Here is a 22,512-nt window from a genome sequence, read left to right as displayed (position 1 = left end):
GGTAGCAAAACTAGTGCTTTCCAGGCTCTGCACGTGTATCCTTTTGCTTTCCAGACCAGAGCTTCAACTACTGTATTTATTTTACTCTGGCACATGCTTCCAAATTCCCAAACAAGAATTCTACTCTTCCAACCCTGCCCTTCCATGAATCATCACGCATTTCTGAGCGGTGTGTCAGGTTTTGTGTGGAGCCTGAAAATGCAAATATGCCCACAGATTTCCAAGTGCTGATGGTGTGCTTCAGCAATGGTCTTTAGAATGACGTGTGTCCTGGTTCTACAAGCCCTTGGCGAAGCCAGGAAGCATCTACTGTACAGCAGAATTAGCAGTTGCCTTTGCCTGGAACATTTGTATAAATTTGAAGTGATTATGTGGCAGTGCTTAGTACCCTCTGCTCTAGAACATGGATTGTAGATTGTAAAATAAACTTCGAGAACCTTACCTTCAGATTTTCACCTCCTAAAATATGTAAAATCAGCAAGTTTTCACTGGAGTGAGATGTAGTAAGGCTTAAATCACATTTGATTGAAGGAAAATAATTTTAATAATGAAAATACTTAACATGTTTTTGGAGGTGTATCCATTTTTGTGGTTTAAAAATTACATGGTTGTGGCTTTGCCTTTTGCTGATGATGGAAAGGGACATGGCTTTTGCTCTTTTAAAAAAAGCTGTTTCTTAGAAGCTCAGGCTGTGTGTATAAGACAATTGTATGTGAGCTGGTGAAATTTAATACACTAAGTAGCTACTTGTGTAGCTGAGAGAGTTAACAAGTAGTCGTTTTCCTAGATAATAGCAGATTAGTACCTCCCTAGTATTAGTTAAAAACTACTATGCTGAATTAGTTAAAAACTCAAGTGTATCAAGACCATAATGTCTTTAGGCTTTCTCCTTGCAGTTTTTCCTCCATAGCACTGGTTCTTGGTACTTGACATTAAGACTGCCTTTTCATTAAAAGGCTGTTACTGTGTTGGTCTGTTTAAAACTTTGCAACCACCTTCTTGGCACTATTGAGAGCCCTTTAAGATTAAAGGCTTGAATTGTAGATATAACTAAAGCTAATGGTATGACAACCTTTTTATAAAGGGTGACTTCTTTTTAGTTAAATTTAATGTTTTGCTTATCTTCAGAGTTCATACTGAAACAGGTATGGAATAGTCTGAACAAGGAATTACTTGAATTTAGAACAGTCTGTACTTGCTGACAGATTTTTTTTTAATGCTTTCTCCAAAGACACAAATTACTGTAGTTCAGGAGAATTCCACCATCAGGCATAAAATGTGTATGTACCACAGGAAGTGTTGCATTATGGTCAGAATACCACTGCTTTAAAACAAAGTTGAATTCATTATTTTAACCTTCTTTGAGTATACAAGCAAATGCAGAAATTAGACCAGAAAAATCAGGAGGAAATTGTTAAGAAGCTCAAGACTTTTAAAATTCCTTTTTCTTCTGGCCGCAGGTGCAGACTGTTTTCTTCAGCTTTTGATGAAGTGTTAGCACTGTAAATTCATTAGTTTTAAGATTTTATGAGGTGCAAAGATTTTATGAGGTGCAAAAATTCTCAGACAAATAGACCATAGATAACAAAGTACTGCTGCTATTTGTACTGATATTGTGTAGTTTTCTGTTTTATTATTTATTAAAGTGATTTTGCAAGGTGTTGTATAATGCTGACTGACTTCTCATTAAGCAGGCAGTGATAGAAAACTTTAACTGGTGTGTGTTCTTGTCCCTGTCGCATCTGACACCTCCCCTTGAGGTGTCATTTCTAGTCCTAAGGAGTGTATAGCCCTCACTTCCCCAGTGCATAATGCTTTTCTTCTCGTGTTGGAGAGTTCAGTCTAGTCTTGCAAAACTTGCAAGTGGTTTCTTTGCACACTTGGAGAGAAGGGGCAAGAGCAGTAGTTCTTTGCCTGCTCATTTTACTATTCAAAAAATAGCAATAGGTTGTCCTTTGTTCTACAGGTATTGGTTCCTTGGTAGGAAGAGAAATGGAGGGGGCATGGGCAATGAAGGGAGGAACAAAAACCAAATCCAATCATAAAATCCACTTTAGGCTAACATTCTGAAAGGAGTATTTTTCACTTCCAAAAAAATGACTGTGAAAGCTGTCCATTTCAGTGGTGGTAGAATAGGACCTCTAGAGCCACAGCAGCCATTGTGGTGTCCCTGCCCTTTGTAGGGGCTCAAGTAATTTGAGCAAGCTGAACATTGGGCATACAGACCCAAAGAAGGTAATAGCAACACCCAGCTCTTCTTTGAGTGGAGAGCATTGCAGAAGTTCTTATGGTTATTGTCACTGTAATAGGAATTCCCAGGATTCTTGATTTCTGTACCTGACACTGAGAAAAGGTCTCTTCATGCCACCACCTTTCACTGAAAACAATGTTGTTTTGTTTGGATTTTGTGGATGGGATTTTTTCTAGTATGGAGAAATTCCGTGTGTGTGCATGAAATAATTTCTCAATCTTGTTGCATCTTCAGTGGGAAGTGACAAGTTCACTGGCCTTCATATACACACAATGGGATTAGAAATTCAAACTTCCAGATAAAGATGGGAATTTTCTATAATTTTTATTACCATTATTTAAAAAAGAAAAAAATATGTCCCTCTAGGTAAATTACTGTGAAATATTTGGAAAGGGAAATGGCCTGAATGCTCTGCTGAGGATGTCTTTTTGTTTTTGTTTTTTTTTTGTGGGGAGAAGGTTGCTTGTTTTCCTGTCATTCAGACTTGCTATTGTAAGTTAGATTTATGTGAAACTGGCATTTCTACAGAAGTGGCTTCAGGCTTACATTTTGAATAAGAGTGTGAGCCAGTCTTAAAGTTGCACCCAATTTGCTTAATCACTATAACTGGAAAGGTGCACAATGACAAAAGTAGAGCTGACTTAAAGGAATTCACCTTTGAGTGGGAAATCCTCGTGAATTTAAGTACATGGTTGGACAGATGCTTGTTTGTGTTTTCTTGCATTCTTGTTGTTTCTTTCTCAGAAAATAACTGTTTAAAAAATTACCTTTTGTAGTTACGGAGTGTTGCTGTGGGAACTGCTTACAGGAGAAGTTCCTTACCGTGGCATTGATGGCCTCGCTGTGGCTTATGGAGTGGCTGTCAATAAACTCACTTTGCCCATTCCATCCACCTGCCCTGAACCGTTTGCAAAACTAATGAAAGGTATCCACGTTGTTTCTTCCTATGTTTTTAAATAGTTATGTTTTGGGGGCATGAAATAATCATGGGTTGCCAAATAAGTACCTCATTTGGTAGTGTGCTATGTACCAAGTATTTTCTTTTTCTTTACACAGCAATCTGGCGTTAAAGAGAGTTGGGTGTTTCTGAGGGAGTCATACAGTGTTACAGTGTTGCATAGAAGTTTTTCAGTAACAACAGTACAGTTTGTGCTCTGATTTCACAGATTTTTTTCTTCCCAGAAATAGCATAAATTTTCATAAATTATGGGATGCTACTATGGATTAATACAAAATAAAATTAAAATCCCAAGGGGAAGAATTGCAGATGCCTTTTTTCTTTCATTGTTTCTTCATGAGTGTCAAAAATGTTTCTGAAATATTTTAGAGTGAAATAAACATTGCCTGCTAATGGCTATTTCCTTGTGTTTAGTGAATTTTTCTACCTTTTTATTTATTTATTTATTCTGTACAATATTGCTAGTTTTGCTAATTAATTTAATTATTGGCATTCATTAGCAATTAAACTATTATTGCATTGAATTATGCAATTGAATTATTATTCACTCATTAGCAATTTAGAAAATTGCTAAATTGCTAAAAAAAGAAAAAAATACTATTTATACAAAAACAATACTCTGAATACAGGTAGGTAGATGTCACCTCTGTAAATTGAGACAGAACTGGGGATGTCTTGCAGTTAAAGAGAACAAATTAGAAGTTGAAATGCAGTTGCAAGTAACTTAAAATTCATGTAGTTCTTCAAAAAGTTCTATGTGCTATTACACACTGACGGGATTTTGATAAATTCTAGAATGCTGGGAGCAGGACCCTCATATCCGACCATCGTTTGCCTTAATTCTTGAACAGCTTACTGCCATTGAAGGGGCAGTTATGACTGAAATGCCTCAAGAGTCTTTCCACTCCATGCAAGATGACTGGAAATTGGAAATTCAGCAGATATTTAATGAATTGAGGACCAAGGAAAAAGTAAGTTGATTTTTCCAATTGCATGGCAGTGGAGGAAGGATATGTGTGTATGTATGTTTATGTGAGACAGCAGTTTTGAACTTTTGAATTGTTGCTTACCAATGTACTCATACAAATATACAGACAGCTGAAGAAGAAAGATATCCACACCTGTCTCCCCAAAGACAAGAGGTTGTAGATCTGTAAATGTGGCACTCTAGGCTCTTTTTTAAAACGTGTTATGTTTTTCTTGTATGTTTGCATGTATCAGTTAAATTGAATTTATCCCTTAAGCTAATCTTTTATGACTGCAAATTTTCAGCTGCTGTTGAACATTCTCCTCATCTGTGAGAATGAAAAGCCTTTCATCCTGTTATGTGACTGTATCCCATGGCTTCTTTTCCAAAATAGAATTGTACTTTTATCTCGCTTCTTGCTGAACAGACTGATCATATGGATGCCTTTGAATGTTGCAGTTTGGGACATATTCTTGCCAGATATTAAGAAGGTCAAACACACACAAATGAATCAGCAAATCTAGTTTCTTTTGCTTATTACTCAGATTTCTCTCATTGATCTTCTTTCCATACTCTCACATCATAATGTGTTTGTACTAAATGAGTACTCACTGTCAATTCTCTTTGTTTTCTCTTTTTCTCACTTCAACTTGGTTTTAACCACCCTGAGATTTATATCTTCCTTTAGACAACTTAATAAAGATAACAGTTGGAGTAGGCCAGGTGTGTTCGAGTCCCTGTTAGAAATGCTTTTGGAAGATTTCTTTGCAGATATAATTATATCCCAGTATATATTTGCTGTTATTTTTCATGAAGTGGTAGTAGACAAGGAAGACAATAAATTGAGGTGCAATGACTTGTGAAAAAGCTTTCTAGAAGATGTAGTCACCAAGTTTGATGAAAGAAAGAACTAAATTCTTGTCTTCCAAGTCACTGTTTGTAGCCTTTGTCCTTCGCTTGTTCTCATCAAATGTCACAAATGGCAGTGTGTGGACTTCTGGCTAGCGTTGGGTGTGACATTACATATGTACTGTAATATCAGCATAGTGGTATTAGAATTTACTGATCACCCATAAGATTGCAGTATTATTACTTATTTCCTATCTAGTGTTTCTTCTACTTTCTGCATTTCCCTCTTCATTTTGGTTCCCAGAAGTGGGTAAGTAAAGTGTGTGGTGTGGTGTGGTGTGCTCTGCCTGCAGTAGGCATACAGAGTGCTAGAGCTGAGCTGTGTGCCTCAGGAGCTGTCAGGTCTCTTCCTTTACAGTTGAGTTATAGTCCCTCTACAGAGAGTAGAGGCTTCCTTTTTTACTTGCCGTGGGGTCACCAGCTACTGTGTTCACTTGCCTCAACCTGCCATAGAACATAACTCTGTTTTTGGCCCCTCCAGCAACTGCTTAACCAACCATTTTCCTCTTTTTACTCTGGAAGCAATTGTAACAGGCCTTCTTGTTCGGGTTTTTTGTTTATTTTTTGTTCTTCTGGAGGCATTACTCTAGTATAAGATTTCCTATCCAAGAAAAATCTGACTAAATCAAGTCTAGGATTAAATAAGCAGGTAAAAAGGTTTTCAAGAAGAGTCATATTTTGGGTGCAAAAGTGAGTTAAGCTCAGTTAGGTAGGGGAAAAGATAAGATGAAATTTACTTTTAATATGCTAAATAAGTGCATCTCCAGAGGCATCTACTCTAATGAGGTGTACTTCGCTAAGACTGAAAACTTTGACTTAGACAATATTTTCATATATGCAGGGTTTTTTAATTTGTCATATTATCATTTTTGCTATGTGCTACTAGAGTGAAAGTAATGTCTATAAAGTATTTAAATAATAATAATACAAAAATCCTCTGCATGGAGTCTCATTCCTCCTGTAAAAGAGGAACTTCTGTAGCTAGAGGAATTTCCTCAAGGGCTTACTGCAAATGAGTGATGGCAACGCCTACTCAAAGAGAAGATCACAATCTTATTTTGACAAATGTTCTTGAGCAACTGAAATACAGAATTCTTTCCAAGCTTCCTTACAATGGGTGTTTTAATTGTAGAGTGATGTGGAAACATTGCCTAACTAATTGCAGTAAGTCTGGTTTTAATTAGTTTATTTGGAAAAGAGTAAATACTTAATTTCTCGTTGAGGAAACACTTTTACTTCCTCTATAGACTGCCTACCATTTCAGTACATGCCCTCAGTTTCTGCCTGGTTGCTGAGCTTTATAGAACATGGATTTGAGGGCTGTGAAAGGTGGAAAATCAACAGTGTCTCCTAATGTACCTTTATTACTGTACTAATGCAGTAATTAAGATCTTCTCTATTTAAACTTTTAAGTATCTCATTTCTAAATCTGGATTAATGTAGTTTCTGCTTTCAGCCCTTGTTTTAGGTTGCCCTGTTTTGAGTGGACAGAGGAGGAGGAAAGTGAGAATTTTCAGGAGTCTCTAGATTAAGTTATTAAATATCTTCAAAAAATCTGGTTTCCAATATTGTGTTGAAAGAAGCTCACTCAAAATTAGTATACCATATGAAATTTGTCAGTCATAGCACTTAAATTTTAAGTGATAAGCAGTGTATATGTGCTATATAAAAAAACCCAGAAAGTATCTTTGTGAACAACAGACACTTCTCACTGAACCAGTTTGCTTCAGTGCCAACCTTCATGTCTCTTGACATCCATAGTCTTTTTGGCAAGAACATTTGAACATGCCCTCATTTGAAAACACTGAAATAATACAGTTCAGGAAGTAATTTTTTGCTTTAATGAAATGAAATAAAGAATTCTTCTGGCATACAACATTGCTGGATACCAATGAGCAGAATTAGTTCTGAAGTTAAAATAAAACAAAGACAAACAAACAAAACTAAGCAACACCCCAATTATAAAATTGTATAGTGTAAAAATGAATTAATTTTAAATAGAAATAAATTTCTTAAATATCCTGAACTTTTAGCATTGTTTCAAATGATAGTTTTCTGAGTTGAAATAAGTGGAATTTACACAATCATGTGGAAGAAATAAAGTCATGAGAAACATATATAGTATGAGTCACATCTAGTTCTCCTTTTCCTATGCTTTCAGTGCAGTATTATTAGCAATGTAGACAGTAAGTGTTCTGTCTAAGTCTGTTTCCTGTGTAATATGCCCCATACTATGAAGGAAAGTCTAAAATTAGGGAGGCCTTAAATTTCAGATTTTTTTACAGATTTTAGAAACTGAAGATTAAGATAATTTTAAGATGCTAGGTTTACAGCTATTTAGCCCTGGGTATTCATTTACCCTGAAAAATTACCTAGCTTCCTTACTAAAGCTTTTCCTTTTGCAAAATTAAAAAACAAGAAAAGAAGAACAACTCTTCTGACATTGGTGGCTGGGGAGTTTGTGTGCTGTAATTCAGTGGTTAGTAGCTGTTTGATGTTACAGATACCTGCTAGATTTAATTAAGAAACAGCTGTCTTATGACTTAGTTTATCCTATTGCACTAATCCCTGTTCAGTGTAATACTGATTGCTTTTCTAGATAGAAAAGTGCTACTTAATACATGGCTGAAAAACAGGAAAGGTTAGAGAATTTAAGATAAAGGCAATAATTTGTGTATTCGTCAGGTCATTGGCCTTATGTTAAAGTGTAGGAGCTGTCCAATAGCAGCCCTCATGCTGTGCAAGAGCTTCTCATCATGTGAAATACTTGAAGCGCATTTTCTGCTGGGCTGTTAGCTGATAATCTTTAATTGCATGTGTTGTCCCCATTGCTACTGCTTACCTGCTTTAAGTGGAGTGACTCAAGTTAATTAGTTTAAAGGAAGTTTGTGTAATGCTTGATTCTGAATACAGAATCTTGTTTTTTTCAGAATGGAGGACTGGCAGAAGATTGGGCTTGTTGCATGTATATAGTGCATCATAAAAAGAAATCAGGGAATACAACCTACTGTGCACTTCATATGTCCTTTAATACTGCCTTCACATTATTACTAAATTTTATTTTTGTGAATCTTGTCTTCAGGAGCTTCGATCCCGAGAAGAGGAGTTGACAAGAGCAGCTCTTCAGCAAAAATCTCAAGAAGAATTACTGAAGCGCCGTGAGCAGCAGTTAGCGGAACGCGAGATCGATGTACTGGAGCGCGAGCTGAATATCATGATATTCCAGTTAAACCAAGAGAAACCCAATGTAAAGAAGAGGAAGGGGAAGTTTAAAAGAAGCCGGTTAAAACTCAAAGATGGACACAGAATTAGTTTGCCTTCAGGTTAGCAATTTTTTTAAAGTTCACCGTATATGTAACAATTAATTATGCCAGATTCTTCAATTCCATGGTTCATGTTTTCAGTGTTAGCTACTATTTCATTTTGTTGTCAGGTTCTTCCACTGTAATGCACAGAAGGGTTTGGTAAGAATTGTATAGCTCCCTTCCCGTAAGGAAAAGCTTTCACATCCCATAATCTCATGAAGTAGTCCTCATTTTATCTGAAAGAATGATTCAGCTAGAAGTCCATCCCATTTGGAGGGAAAGGTCACTAGCACGAGAGCCACCTGATTTAATGCTCATTCAAAGTTCAGATTTTTGTTATCATTGTTTCTGTACAGACAGGTACTTTTTACTACTTTCTAACATGATCAAATAGTAATGCTGTTTGCCTTAAAATTGCAAATACTGAGTAGAAAAAACATGCTTTGAGAGGGCTGGGGATGTACTGGTGCAGTAGGTCCAAACTGCACACTTATTGCAGTTGCAAGTACAACACAGCAGTTACAATCTTCAGTGCCTTATTTTTCGCAAGGAAACATATGAATAGCAGCAGCAGATGATTTCAGAATACAAATATGATATAATTTGTGTGTTAGAGCATTTTGTTCCACCTATGAACACATTAAAATGCCCCATTTGCAAAGGAGGCATGTTTGTAAACAATGAGGGTCTTTCTGTTCTGAGGGTCTGGTTTAGAGGTGCCTTTTTCATTTTGCCACCAGATAGCACTGCACAAACTCGTGATTTCACCAATGGTTGGAAAGCCTTCATTATTATTTCAAATTCATTACCAGCATCCTGGGATGGCGGTCTTCCTTTCAGTGGCTTCCAGGTCAAGTCTGACAGTTTATTACAAACGCATTAAGAACTTGATCCTGTGTTAACACAAGTCTGACCAAATTGGAGCTATCTGGTAGCTGGAAAGACACCAAGAGGGCAGGAATATTTAGAGTACTATTTCAGCACTAGTGAAATATTTTTTCTTACTTTAAAAATAAGAGCAAATAAGATAAAAGTCACCCTACAGCCACCCAGACAAACATGGTACATTTATGGGTTTTAGTTAGGTTTATGCTGGATTGCAAGTTTCAATTGAATATTTGGTCCTTTGTTTCCAGTTCTGCTTGTATTGAAATTGAAACAGTGATAATTATTTTCATTCAGAATAGCAGTTAGCTCCTTGTTACCAAGAACATCCAGATGAACTTGTCCTTGAGACAATTCTATTCTAAGAATAGTGTACAATATAATTGCAATGATGATAAGTATTAGAGTGGCATATTAAGGTTAATTTCATAAATTTTTTCCTTCTCAATATTTGTTGTTCTTTTTTTACTACTTTGCTATAAATATTTATAATTATTTTGTTTACTGTCATGATTTTCTGACATAAATGTGACTTTTTGTTACTGCTTTTGTATGGTGTATATGAATTACATGCTAAAAAAAGAATAAGGCTAATCTCATTGGAATGAATATTGATTAATTTGAGATTAAATACTGACGGGTCTTTTATGCCCCTCCTGTGACAACCAAAAAGATTGAATCACAGCTTTATGGTGTGGGTGTGTCTCAGATCACGTCCACTTGGACCTACTTGTTGGTGTTCCTGCTCTTGCAAGACTATGACATGAAGGTGTGAAGGCCTGCCTTTTTGACTCAAAATCTAAATTGTTACATTTGGCAATGTAACAATGTTTCTGTAACAATATTACAGTGTAAAGTTTTTCAATGTTTTTAATATGTATATCTCTTACCTGTATAAATAAATTACATATAATGAAGTCTAATTCTGTATAACTTTAAGAAGTATAGTAGCATGTTCTTCTGAGAAGTAGTTTATTCAGAACATTAAAACTGATTTGTTTCACTCTCTTACAGATTTCCAGCACAAAATAACAGTGCAGGCATCCCCCAATCTGGATAAAAGGAGGAGTTTAAACAGTAACAGCTCTAGTCCATCAAGTAGCCCCACAATAATTCCTCGTCTTCGAGCTATACAATGTAAGTCTCCACTCATTTGATCAAGAGAGAGTGTTCCTAATACATACTGAAATGTTGGTAGTAGTATCAGATTCCTGGCAGATTCTGCCTGATTTCCACATCCCTTGATTGGTTCGAACAGTTGCAACTTCTTTGAAAGGAGGGATAATCTTGCTAAAATGCTAAATAATTTTCAGTAATTCAAAATGATTGTGAATGCTTTAAATTGTATCTTTACTTAATTAGTTTGGGAACCAATTTGTAAACTGGGATAAAACAATGACAAATCAAAAATTATGACAAAAGACAAAGCATCACATTTAGAACCCAAGTAAGATAGAAAACAAGTTTTTATTAGGTATTGGAGTTGATAAAGGAAAAGAAGGATTCGGAGAGTAAGGAAGTCTTGTAAGAAGGAAAGATCAAAGAATGAGCCAATAACTCAACTTTCTTATGTCAAAAGAAAATCAAGCTTTAAACAGGTATAAATCCAGAAGAAATCTTGCTTTAGGTTTTTGAAGATAGGAAAAAGAGACAAAAAAAATTTTGTGGATACATTTCTAGTTCTACTATTATCTATACTGATGACAGAAAGGAAGGTATGTTCATGCTCATGTAGTGGAGGTACCAGGAATACAATCATGTTATTGCAGAGAAGCATATTTGGGAATGATATATACAGATGAAACAGTTCTTACCGGATTCACTGCTTGCATTTGTACTGTCTGATCTATTGTGCAAAGTAGATTGTCTAATTATCCATATTCAGAGAGGAATGCCTTAAGCTTCTCTCTCTATGAAATCAGTGGAACCTGTTCCAGCTGATTGCTTATGGATGTTGGCTATCTTCTTTTGCAAGCACAGTCATCTGTGAGGGAGATGACTTCAGAATTTGGGTTTGCCAGCTATAAATGAGGAGAAGGTGAAATCAGAATGTATGAGGATTTTTTTCATACTGTTCTGTAGCTAGTCGGTAAAGATTGATTGAATTTTAGACCAGCCTGACACTTTACGTTTGGATAGAAATCAGATCTCTCATCTCCTTTGTAACACCTGTGCCTTATGAAATCCTTTTCATTGCTAAAGTCCAAAAGGGAGCAGTGATGACTTCTCTGGCAGTTCAGTATTTGAGCTGCAGTGTATGCAGTTGGCAATGTTGTGGATAAAGGAGAGAGGTGGACAACCCTTGTCTTTCTTTTTATAATGAAAATTTGAGATGGAAGGGAAATCAACTGGAGTCTTTTTCAGATGTTAGCTGACGGAGTATTTGTGTTGTTAATAGTTTCCTGTCCTCAAAATGTGGTTGGGTTTTTTTCTGGGTGGTTGGATGGCTTTGGTTTTTGCAGAATGGTAAAGAAAGGCTTTTCTTAGTAAAATGTTGTAATTATGTATAAACCATCTCATTTTATCTTTGATTCTTCTTGCTTTGTGAGGAAATGCTTGGAAATGAAGCAAATGTCAGGTACTGGCATGGTTCTGAAAACTTGAGTTTTCTGTGTTTGTTTTTTTAATTGCACAGCCTTGTGTAAGCTACTGCAGTGCCACTCCTTGCATGTGCGCCAAGTACCACTGAGGATTTTTTCTTTATTTGAGCAGGCATTTGTATTCATAGGGCTTGGACATGCAGGACAACATAAAGGCTTTCGTTTAAAAGAAGTACACGTCTGCTTCTGGGTTTGGATCCTTAGGTTTTTACCTAAAAGCTTATCAGATATCTCAGGAGTATCTAGCTGAAACAATTTAGCTTCCACACCCATCTGCACCTGTGCAAAATAAATTTCCTTTCCCACAATAACGTTTTATCTTGATTTAACTTCAAAGTGTCTTTGTTTCAAGATGACTTGCTCAAATACAGGTGATTTGAACAGGTATATGTAACAACTGGTTACTTGACTGCTTCACTTTGTCTTGAGCAAGTCTCGCTTTCAAATCTGAACGTTAAATTAAAATAAAAATCTAGTAAATTTCTTATTAAAAGAAATTCTGCTGATTTTGAAAGGAGTCTTGGAGGGAGAAGGAAAATCTCTAAGGTACATATTCCATAGGAATGTGGTTGAAAATGGGAGTGTAAGGTAGGCAAGTGTAGTGCCATTTCACAGCTTTGCTGGCTAGGTGTATGGTGAGGAAGGAGCAGAATCTCTACGGTGAAGGAACAGCAGAACCGTGGGCATATAAATACCCCCCTCATTTATCATGCTGTTGCAACTGGCCACGTTGTTTTTCTCCTAGGTCTCTCCATCATATCTGTTAGCATGCCATCATGATTCCAAGCTGATGCTTCAGTTAGTCAGTGGCATGTGAAAGTCTACCCTCCCAGGTCAGGTCCTAGAAAGAGGATCCTTTAAACCCTACCATGATAACCCATCATTAGAAGATGCTTAATGACTTTATAGATCCAGGCTTTATGACCCAAAGATAAAAATATGAGGGAAACAGTTCTGTTTCTGAAATCAATTGTACTAAGATCTCTACTACATTCTCTTAATTTTTCTTCAGTGATTCCAAAAACAGATACACACACAGCTAATGGCCGAAGAAACAGTATATATGTGTACCAGCAAGATGTAGATATCACAAGTGAATATGAACTTCCCTGTGTGGTTATGAAAAAAGGCAAGATTTTGTTATGTTTCCAAGGTGCTGGTTCTGTTTAATTTATCAGCTGAGACAGTGACAGACTAAGCATTTAATGGAGGCTAGACACTTCAAAGTATAATTTGTTTTGGTGTAGTGAGAAAGGAAATGTTAATCATAGTCACAACTGGAACATTTGTTTCTTTTGATACCAGTTGTCCACTGAATATATTTTATTCATTGAACTTAAGTGCTCAGTCTAATTCACTTGTCTGAATTACCTAAATATAAGGTTCTCAGTTAAGGGAAGCATGGAAAATGTGATTGCTTTGCTGCTTTATCTTTAATCTGGGTCTCTCATCAGCTCATAAATTACTTTTCTTTCTTGCTCATCTTTTGGATCAGTGAAGTTTACGTGGTGCTTTTAGTAAAAGAAAAAAAAATGTCATTTTTTTCCACTCCTGTGTGTTATGGTGTCAAAATAGTTTTGCAGTGCAGAAGATGTTCTCTTCTGTCAAAATATTTTGGGTTTAGAAATAGTATTTATGTGTGTGGGTTTTATGTTTTTACATCCAATCTCCAGTAACTTCAGATGAAAGCAACAGAACTTGGGGAAGGAGTACAACATATCACCAAGAAGAGTTTGAAGATGTGAAGAGAAATTTTAAAAAGAAAGGTTGTACATGGGGACCAAGTTCAGTTCAAACAAAGGATCGTGCAGATTGTAAGGACAAGTATGTCTACTACATTTTGGTTTTTTGATGATCCTGAAGCATTCCTGATGGCATAGGTAGTGAGTGAAAAAAGTTCTGCTGTGTCTGGTTACAGCAAGAATTCCTGCCTTTTAATTAATTTAGAAATTACATTACTCATGAGTAGCTCCCCCACGTAATCTTCAGGAAAAAACACCTACTTATATTAAAGTTTTATTGATTCTTATCTATTACCCTTTATCTCTGTCTTTTTGAGATTTGGACCATACTGGGGTGCTGAGCTACCAGTGCATACCAGACATTCATGGCCCATCTTTTTTGCCCTTCCTCACATTATTTTGAGGAATTGCAAGCATGGCCCTCACTGGGTACTCCCAGCATGATTAAGTAAGACTGACTGATTTGGCATATGTGAGGCACAGTTCACACCAGCAGCATCCTTTATGCTGACAAACAGAGAGTGAAAAGGTTATGAAAATCAGCTGGACAGCTTTACTTACAGATTATGTTTTCCAGTGGTTCAAAACAAGAGATAGTAAGAATACTTTTATTTATTTCTCTAGTATATACAATTATTTATAGTGCCTTTTTTATTTTTCTTGGTAGGGATATCCACTCAGTTTCCTGTGTCAGGAGTTGGTTCTAGACGATCAGCTGGAACTGGCTTTATATTATTTTTGCTTGTTTAAAAGTCAGTATGTTTAATAAACTTCCATTCACATAATTTCTTTGAGACAATGAAATTATTGTTTCACACAGGGTTGTTCAATAGGTAGTGAAGGCCCATTTTTCTATTTGCTTTCTTTTTAGACATTAAATTTTTATCATAGAAAGAATGCCTGACATTAAGGCGTGTTTACATTTATAATCGTATAATTCAATGCTAGTCCACCTTCTTTTTACCTTTGGAAAGGTTTTCCAGTTATGTACTGCAGGTTTATAGTTTGAAAAGAAAGTAATTTTCTCACAAAGTTTATGTGAGCATGGTATCTGTAATCTCAAAGTAACTATTGTTATTGCAGAATAAGACCCCTTTCAGATGGCAGCAACCCTTGGTCAACTGTTTTAATGAAAAATCAGAAGGGTGTGCCCTTAGCTTCACTATTTGTGGACCAAGGTAAGAGCTGTTTTGGAAAAAGTGAAAGTAGCCATATAATAGTATTAAGATCACATTCAATGTTATAAATGGTATTGCTTGAATTCCTTAAAGGATTACACAGAATGCTACAGGAAAAATCATGCTGCCAACCATTTTCCTCTGCAAAAAAATCCTGTATTTACATCATTAGCAACTAAGAAATACACATCATCTGTGAACAGAACAATATAGAGTTTTTTTCCATGTTTTTGAGTTGCAGGCTACTCTGTATATGAGGTCTGCAGTCACTACTTTTTTGTTTCTTTTAAAAAGAACCTAAATCAGTAATTGTCTTGACATTTAAATAATCATTGATGATGTTGTTGCAAAAATACATAGTTTTTTTAAAAACCTGTAAGCCCTGATATATTCCCACATATTAGTTCCCTGTTTTTTTGAATGAGACCTGTTATCTAAATTTTCAAGACAAAAATGTAGATTTCAAATCTTAAAGTGTTTTTGGCAACATGATGCCAGTTACAGGTAAAATCACAAGGAAAAACATACTTGATCCCTTTAGGATCCAGGAGCATAATAGCTGCATGTTGCTTTTTATGACCATTGCTATAATGGGCCATAACAATAAAATATTCATAAAAATTTTACAGTTTGCACACCCTTTTTCTATACTGTGGATACTCTTATCTGAGGAAAATTAAGTTACCAGTGTCAGGAAAAAAGCCTGTGATATAACTTGGTGTCCATACCAGCAGCTAGATACATGCCATCTGGAAGAGAAAATAGTAAGCTGCTTCGACACTGCTGGAAAAAGGCATTTTAATCTTCATGTGTAGTGGTAGGGATATAAATCAAGGCTTCAGAAATAGCAATTTTATAGATTTATTAGCTTTCTACTATAACCCTGCACACAAAGTTACCATACTTGAATTTCAAATGCTTCTGTGTTTATTCTCTAGCATTCAGTAGTTTATAGTAGAGTAACACATGCAAATCAAATAGTGCCTCCTTTTTATTTGTCATTAGGTGTAAGATGTCAAATTTACTTTTTACTCCAGACCACCATGACCTAATGAATTCATTGGAAAAATTTCTAATGACTGACTGGATTTTGGATCTCAGTTGAGTTTAAAGTATTGTAAAGAATATATTCTAGATCTTATCAACCAGTTTGTATATAGTAAATTACTTCTCTGTAATCCATTCACTGAAATATTTTCTGTGTTATTTAAAAAGCATTATCAAAGTGTTGTAGTAAGAGGTTTAGACGTGGGATGTGTTTCTGAAACTCAAAATGTGAGTCTGAGCTTCTGACAGCATATAAATGGATTGTACAGTATCCTTCAAGGTTAATACTTGTGCATTTTAAAGGAAATAATGATATACATATGTAGACATGCAATAGCTAAACAGTTGAATTGCAGTCTTAAAGAATACTGTGATGTTTTACAGGTGCCTGTACTGATAAGAAACTTATCCCTGAAGGTTTGGACAGTAAAAGACCAAAGCCAATTAAGTTGCCCAATCAGGCCTATATTAATCTACCTCTTTGGAAAGATGATCAGGGAGAGAACACAGTAGAACATGAGAGCTTTGAAGAAGGAACCTCAGCTAGTTCTACAAACAGTACTCCTCAAATGACACCTACAAACAGTCTGAGCAGGACCCTGCACAAAAAGAAGACTGATTCAGTGCTGTATGGGTGTGCTGTCCTCCTTGCATCCGTTGCCCTGGGCTTAGATATCAGAGAGCTGAACAAATCGCAGGGTCCAGATGAACTCTTGCCTAAAGATGAGAGAAAGAAGCGTGATGGAATATTTCAGCGAGCTTCAAAATTCCGCAGGAGTGCCAGCCCTACACGACTGCAGTACAAGAAAGAGGAAACAAGTATTCCATCCCTAAATCCAGCCTCAGATACTGTGAATCTTCTCTCTATGCCCTCCATTTCCACAAAATGCCTGCTTCAACCTGACAGTGAAGATGCTTATGTAAGCACTGTGCTTGGTGATTGTGGTCAATGTAGTTCCACGGACAACTTTTCATCTCAAACTTCTGAAAGTAAGAGAGAACAAAGGATACAGCTGGCTCCTAACACACTTTCAATACAATTAAAAAATCAGCCTATTAGTCTTGGTCTGAAACAAGAGTCTCAAAATGTGCCAAAAGATTCCTCCACAAAATTAAGTATGTTGGGTCACAGACGAACCTTATCAGATGGGAGCCATTTTCAGACCACAGGTAGGTAATTAAGAACTTCCAAGAAACTTTAAGTTAAGCTGATGGTAAAAATTTAAGCGCAGAATAATGTCTCTCAATCTGGTTTACATTTAAATGGATAAACTCATGATCAATGAGTTTTTGAAAAGAAGTTCTAAATTTTAGTACTGATATTCTGGGGTGGCTTAAATGTGATGTTCTTCATGATACTTTATGCATGTGTGATTTTTCAGAATAACTGGAGAAGTTTATGGGGACTTTATGGATCTTTACTCCAGTATGACTATTCATCCAGTTATTGAGGGGTTAGTGCTTTTTGTCTACATCTCTTTTGTTGCAATAAAAAGTAAATTGTGACTTCCAGCTGCGGTGAGTCTAGATGCAAACACATTATTTGAGCACCACTGGTCTTGTCTTAGGAGATTCCCCACAATGTACAAACCTCTTAATTTTTCTGGTGGAAGAAAAGCCATTAGTGTTTATAGCAACAGTTTTACAAATGGCAAAGAATTCAATAAGTTACATAGTTTAAATTTGCTTTTTTTTGTTGGTTTTTTTTGTTTGTTTTTTGGTTTTTTTTTGTTTTTTTTTTTTTTTTTGTTTTTTTGTTTTTTTGTTTTTTTGTTTTGTTTGGGCTTTCTTTCCCCTAGCTAATGGAGTTGCTTCAACCAATGATGTCTCCAGACTCCCGGACCTGTCAGTTCCTGGAACTCTGCCCTCCCCATCTTTTCAACAAAGAAGCAATCACGGTGGTGTTTCAAATGAAAAGCAAAGTGCTGTCAATACTATCTCAAGGCCTAGACCTTCTTCTCTAAGAAGTAAAATCGATCCATGGCAGATCATTCCACGTGTTATTAAACCAAACTCTAAAGACTCTGAATGTTCAGAGGGCAATGTACATCCAGATGTTAACCTCTTGCCAGATACTGAGGAAAGAACTAACTGCCACATGCCCTCATTACTTGACATTGATGTGGAAGGTCAAAACAGGGACTGTACTGTGCCTTTATGCAGAATGAAGAGCAAAACTTGTCGGCCATCTATATATGAACTGGAGAGAGAGTTTCTGTCCTGAGTGCCTTTCATTTTAAAAATGTTTGCTTCATAAAGGGGAACAAATACAAAATTCTTATCTGTCTAACACTTTGTGCTGCTGTTTTCTGATGTACTGTGACAAATAGTACCAAAATTATTAAAATGGGCAGCTAATTAAGTGTAGTAGGTGCCTTTTAAAAATGTTCCTTGGAATCCCAGCTAGTAACTCTAAAAGCACAATGCTGCAAAATCGTATTCTAGGTGAACTTCATAAGTATATTTTGAATGATTAAAATAAAATGCCCATCTCCCTCTGCCGTGTCACAGAAGTTTTCTTGAGGTTTGAGAGGTTTTGCTAGAAATTTAACTTTCACACATTAAAAAAATGAATGACATATAGAGCAAGGTTGTGTTCTGTCAAGAAGAGTTTCACCTAAGAAGTGGTGGTCTGCAGCTTGCTTCTGTGGCTTGTAGATTCGGGGAGAAGGACAAGGGGCTTAAGATGCAGGTACAGGAGGCTCTGTTCTCTCCTCAGTAAGGAAGTGGTTGCTTGCAGGCATTTGATACTGAAATTGGTTAAGAACCAGGAGCTGAATTTGCAGGTTTTGCCCTTGGTTACTGTGAGAGCTTTCTTAGTTTCTCCAGAAAGTTACACTCTTTGTATAAACATTTCAGTTTCAGCCACCATATCGATTTGAGAGGGTAAACTTCAGTATTGCGATTGGAGTAAAGGTATTTGACATACTTTGTAATGTGAAACAACATTCCTTGTAGGTAAGGATACACTGGAACGTAAATATTTGTACTCTTAACCTTTTGAAGACTACAGTGTTTGCACTGAAAGCAATATTCTTGAATTTTTTGTTTGTGGGGGAGGGGTTTGTCCCCCTTCTTGTTTTTTAAACTCTGCTGCACCTTGTATTGAAGAAAGTTGGGGTGGATTTTAAGGATAATTGGTTTTAAGTGAGCCAATGGTGCATTTTGTTGCACTTAATTTTAAAACTCTATAATTTAATATGAAATTTTTCAGTATAATCTCTGTAGCTTTTCTTCCTAAGGTACTACTGAGTGCCTGCTTACTTATATTTAGGAATCAAAGGACAGAAACAGATGTGCTTGACTGGTTTTCTGTGATAGAAAGTTTCCAGAAAATTCCAAGTAGTTAATTGTGGGGGGAGGAACATTTAGCTTTGATAACACTGGTAGTTTAATATTTTACCGTATCACTAAGTGAATGATTAAATAAAACCAAATGTACAGTATACTTTGCTTGATGAAAGCATTTTTTAGAATTAAAGGAACATCCCCCATTTTCCAGTATTTGAAATCTTAATTTTGCAGCTCATTTGACATTTAAATAGTTTTCATAAATAAAATTAGATAATATTAGAGTAAAAATACTGTGTTCCCATCCAAATGCTGTTTTAACAAAACTTGTGTTTAAATCTTTTCTTCTTTACTTTGGGGTCTGAGAAGTCAGATAGAATACATAGTTGCTTAAAGCTTCAGGTCCAAGGGATTAAAAAAATAAAGTTTCTGTTCTAAGACTATGTGCACTACAATGTCCACCTTGAAGATGACATACAATTATACAAATGAAATCATGAAGTCTTTATGACACAGAGCAGAACCCAGAAAATGTAACTTCCCACCTCTCAAAGTGAAAATAGAAAATAATTTCCTTAAAGTATTAGTTTACCAAAAGTAAAGACAGAACCACTAGTTGTCTGTAAATCTAAATGCTTGCATAGCATTGTTATTTCATTTTCTTCAAACCTGTTTCTGTCGCTGTGTTCCTAGTTTTCTGTCAACATGATTCAAGTCACATACTGTTCTTTGGCTTCTGTTTCAACTTTAATTTCATCAGAACACTTTAATAGCTTGTCTGTTCCAGTTTTAATACAAAATGTTTTTGTAAAATAAAGTCATTAATCAAATATTAAGTATAGATTAACAGCACATTTACCTTCAAGGCTTAATTAGAATTTTTGAGCATTATGTATATTTCAACTCTTTCTTGATCAATTATTCCTGTGTGTAATACTGAGAGAAAAGGAACTGATTGTATTATATGTTTCTGAAGAAAGTATCTCCATTTGGCTTTCTACAGGAAAATCTCAGGTGCTGAAGTATTTTGACTTGTAAACTTCTGTTAAGTTCTGTATTTTTAAGGTTTATATAATTTCAAGTATTGAATTTTGCACCCTGTGTTTTGTAATCAATAGTATAAGCATAAAAAGCTCTTTGAGCTATATTGTTTTCATTTTTTAGTGACTTATCTCTCTTGTAATTAAACAGATTTCTATTCCTGTTCAATGAACAATTTCCCGTAAGATTGGGACATATGATACGGCCAGCCCAGTGCATTCTAAGTAATTTAGGAGTTTGTAGTCCAGCTCTTATTCTGAGACAGTTTAGGCAAGCCATCTTAAATATTTCTCTGATGTGATGCAGCTTTTTTTAAGCTATAGTCTGTAGTGCTTTATAATTGTCTTCATAGTTTAAAATTATAGGCCAGTCTTCACTGTAATTAAAAAGAAAAAACAATTCTTTCAGTCATGGTTTCAGTCTGTAATTCATGTGTCACCAGAGAAATTTTCTGTCAAGGTACAGAAATCTGGTATGCATTAAGTGACCTGTCTTGGTTAAAAGGATATTTATTTCAATGTAGGTTGATAGCCTGACCAAATAATAATTTATGTTGATTGTTTTAGCATAAAACTGAAGGTGCTTACATTACAAAGATTGAGATAAACACTTGATATACTGTTTTACAAAACCTGATGATTTAAATGTTTTTATTTAAAAAAATAAATGTTTTGTAGCTACTGCATTGCAAAGTGACCTGAATTTACTTGAAAAATGCATTTTAATATTTTCTTAACATGTACAGAGGAGTTCTCTGGTGAATAACCAGGAGCTATAGACTATGGCCATCCTGTTCTTGGAAGATTGTAATGTAATGCTTACTCAAAGATTAAGAATCCAGTACAGTAACATGAGCATTCCTGTAATATCTTACACTTGATGTGGGCAGAAACATTTGGCATAAGCTAGTTTTTTCCTTTGATGTGACCATAATATTCTTTTGATGCTTTTTACAATGTTGGCTGAGTTCTTAGAGGAGATAGAGTAGTGGATATAAATAAACTCAGCATCAAGAATACAGGTAAGTAATAACATCCTTCTGTTGTGGGGTTTTTGTTGGGAGTGTCCATTGGTTCTTTGGGGGTTTTGGTATACCTTGAGGTTTTTTGTTTACGTTTGTGGGGGGTTTTTTAGGCAAATGAAGCCAGTATTTTCCTTCTATTTTAAACTTTACTGAACTTCTCTCTTCCTTGATCATGTCATGGATGCATTTTTTGGGAAGTATCCATTTACACAGTGACAACAGGCAAGATACAGTGAAATTCAAATAGAAATATATTGAATTTGTATATTGAATTTATAAGGATAAATTTGCAAGCCCAGTCTTATAAAGACATGCCTGCATTCAGCTTGTAGTGAGACTGGCTGCATAACAAATATTTATGTGGCCTGTGAGTGTCAGTATGGAGCCCAGATTGGAAGCCAAGCTGCAGAGGCAGTTTATTTTATACACAGAGTTACAGTGGTAATACAGAGATTTGTGTACAAGTGTGAGGTAATGGAAAAGATCACAGTGTTACCAACCACCTTCTTTTTTAATGTAACTATTCAGATCACTATGGTGTATGCACTGTGAGGAGCTAAGGAGACTCTGTTATCTAATACATTTTTGATGCAGTTGGTGCTTAAGATTGCAGTATTGGGTATTCTAAATAAGGTCCAGAGTCCTTGCCAGGACGTAGTGGAATTCTTCCTGAACAAACCAAATATGAGTCATTTATCACAATGCTAACAGAAATCCAACATGCTTGATATAGATAGTCTGATAAAATAGTTTCTTTAACCAAAATAAGTGCTTTTCCATCTAGTAAGTTGGAGAATACGATACAGATCTATGCAGGTAGGATGACTTCCTTTTTATTTCACAGAACCACAGGGTCATTTAGGTTGGAAAAGACCTCTGGAGATGAAACAGTCTAAGTCCCTTTGATAAAGCAGGCTGCCTAAAACCATGTCCAATGAAGGTCTGGGTATCTCCACGGATGGAGACAGCTTCTCTGGGCAGTCTCTTCCAGTGTTTGACCATCCTAACAGTAAAAACATTTGCTCATACTCAGATGAAATTTCCTGTTAATTGGTTTTGTGTTGTTTTGGTTTGGTTTTTTTTTTTTTCCTTGTTCATTATTTGCTTTTGGTTTTGCTTGTTTGCTTTCTGTTTTGTTTTTTTGTTTGTGCTCATTGCCTGTCATCCTATTGCTGGACACCGCTGAGAAGAGCTTACCTCTCTCTTTACTCCATTATCAGGTATTTATAAACAATGATAATAAGATACTCCTGGACTCTCCTCCAGACCTGCCTCTCAGCCTTTCCACAGATGCAAGTCGTTTGCCAGTCTTTG

At 35.9% G+C, this 22,512-nt stretch overlaps 1 protein-coding gene across 5 annotated transcripts in view; it reads left to right on the top strand.

Moving 5' to 3' along the window:
- MAP3K21 (mitogen-activated protein kinase kinase kinase 21) overlaps nucleotides 1-20,349 on the top strand; it is a 44,593-nt gene extending 24,244 nt beyond the window's left edge. For 3 of the 5 annotated variants that reach the window (XM_064413840.1, XM_064413839.1, XM_064413836.1), the window contains exons 3-11: nucleotides 3,028-3,176; nucleotides 4,005-4,180; nucleotides 8,168-8,408; nucleotides 10,290-10,412; nucleotides 12,888-13,028; nucleotides 13,549-13,699; nucleotides 14,701-14,795; nucleotides 16,227-17,012; nucleotides 17,642-20,349. In XM_064413840.1, the coding sequence (XP_064269910.1) occupies nucleotides 3,028-3,176; nucleotides 4,005-4,180; nucleotides 8,168-8,408; nucleotides 10,290-10,412; nucleotides 12,888-13,028; nucleotides 13,549-13,699; nucleotides 14,701-14,795; nucleotides 16,227-17,012; nucleotides 17,642-18,066 (2,287 nt within the window). In that variant the 3' untranslated portion in view covers nucleotides 18,067-20,349. The remainder of the gene's footprint in view (nucleotides 1-3,027; nucleotides 3,177-4,004; nucleotides 4,181-8,167; nucleotides 8,409-10,289; nucleotides 10,413-12,887; nucleotides 13,029-13,548; nucleotides 13,700-14,700; nucleotides 14,796-16,226; nucleotides 17,013-17,641) is intronic. The other 2 variants (XM_064413837.1, XM_064413838.1) reach the window with 2 other exon arrangements.
- The last annotated feature ends 2,163 nt before the right edge of the window (nucleotides 20,350-22,512 follow it).

The sequence above is a fragment of the Passer domesticus genome, chromosome 3 (genome assembly GCF_036417665.1).
Source record: "Passer domesticus isolate bPasDom1 chromosome 3, bPasDom1.hap1, whole genome shotgun sequence".
Taxonomy (NCBI): domain Eukaryota; kingdom Metazoa; phylum Chordata; class Aves; order Passeriformes; family Passeridae; genus Passer; species Passer domesticus.
This window is presented reverse-complemented; position numbering and strand designations above follow the sequence as displayed.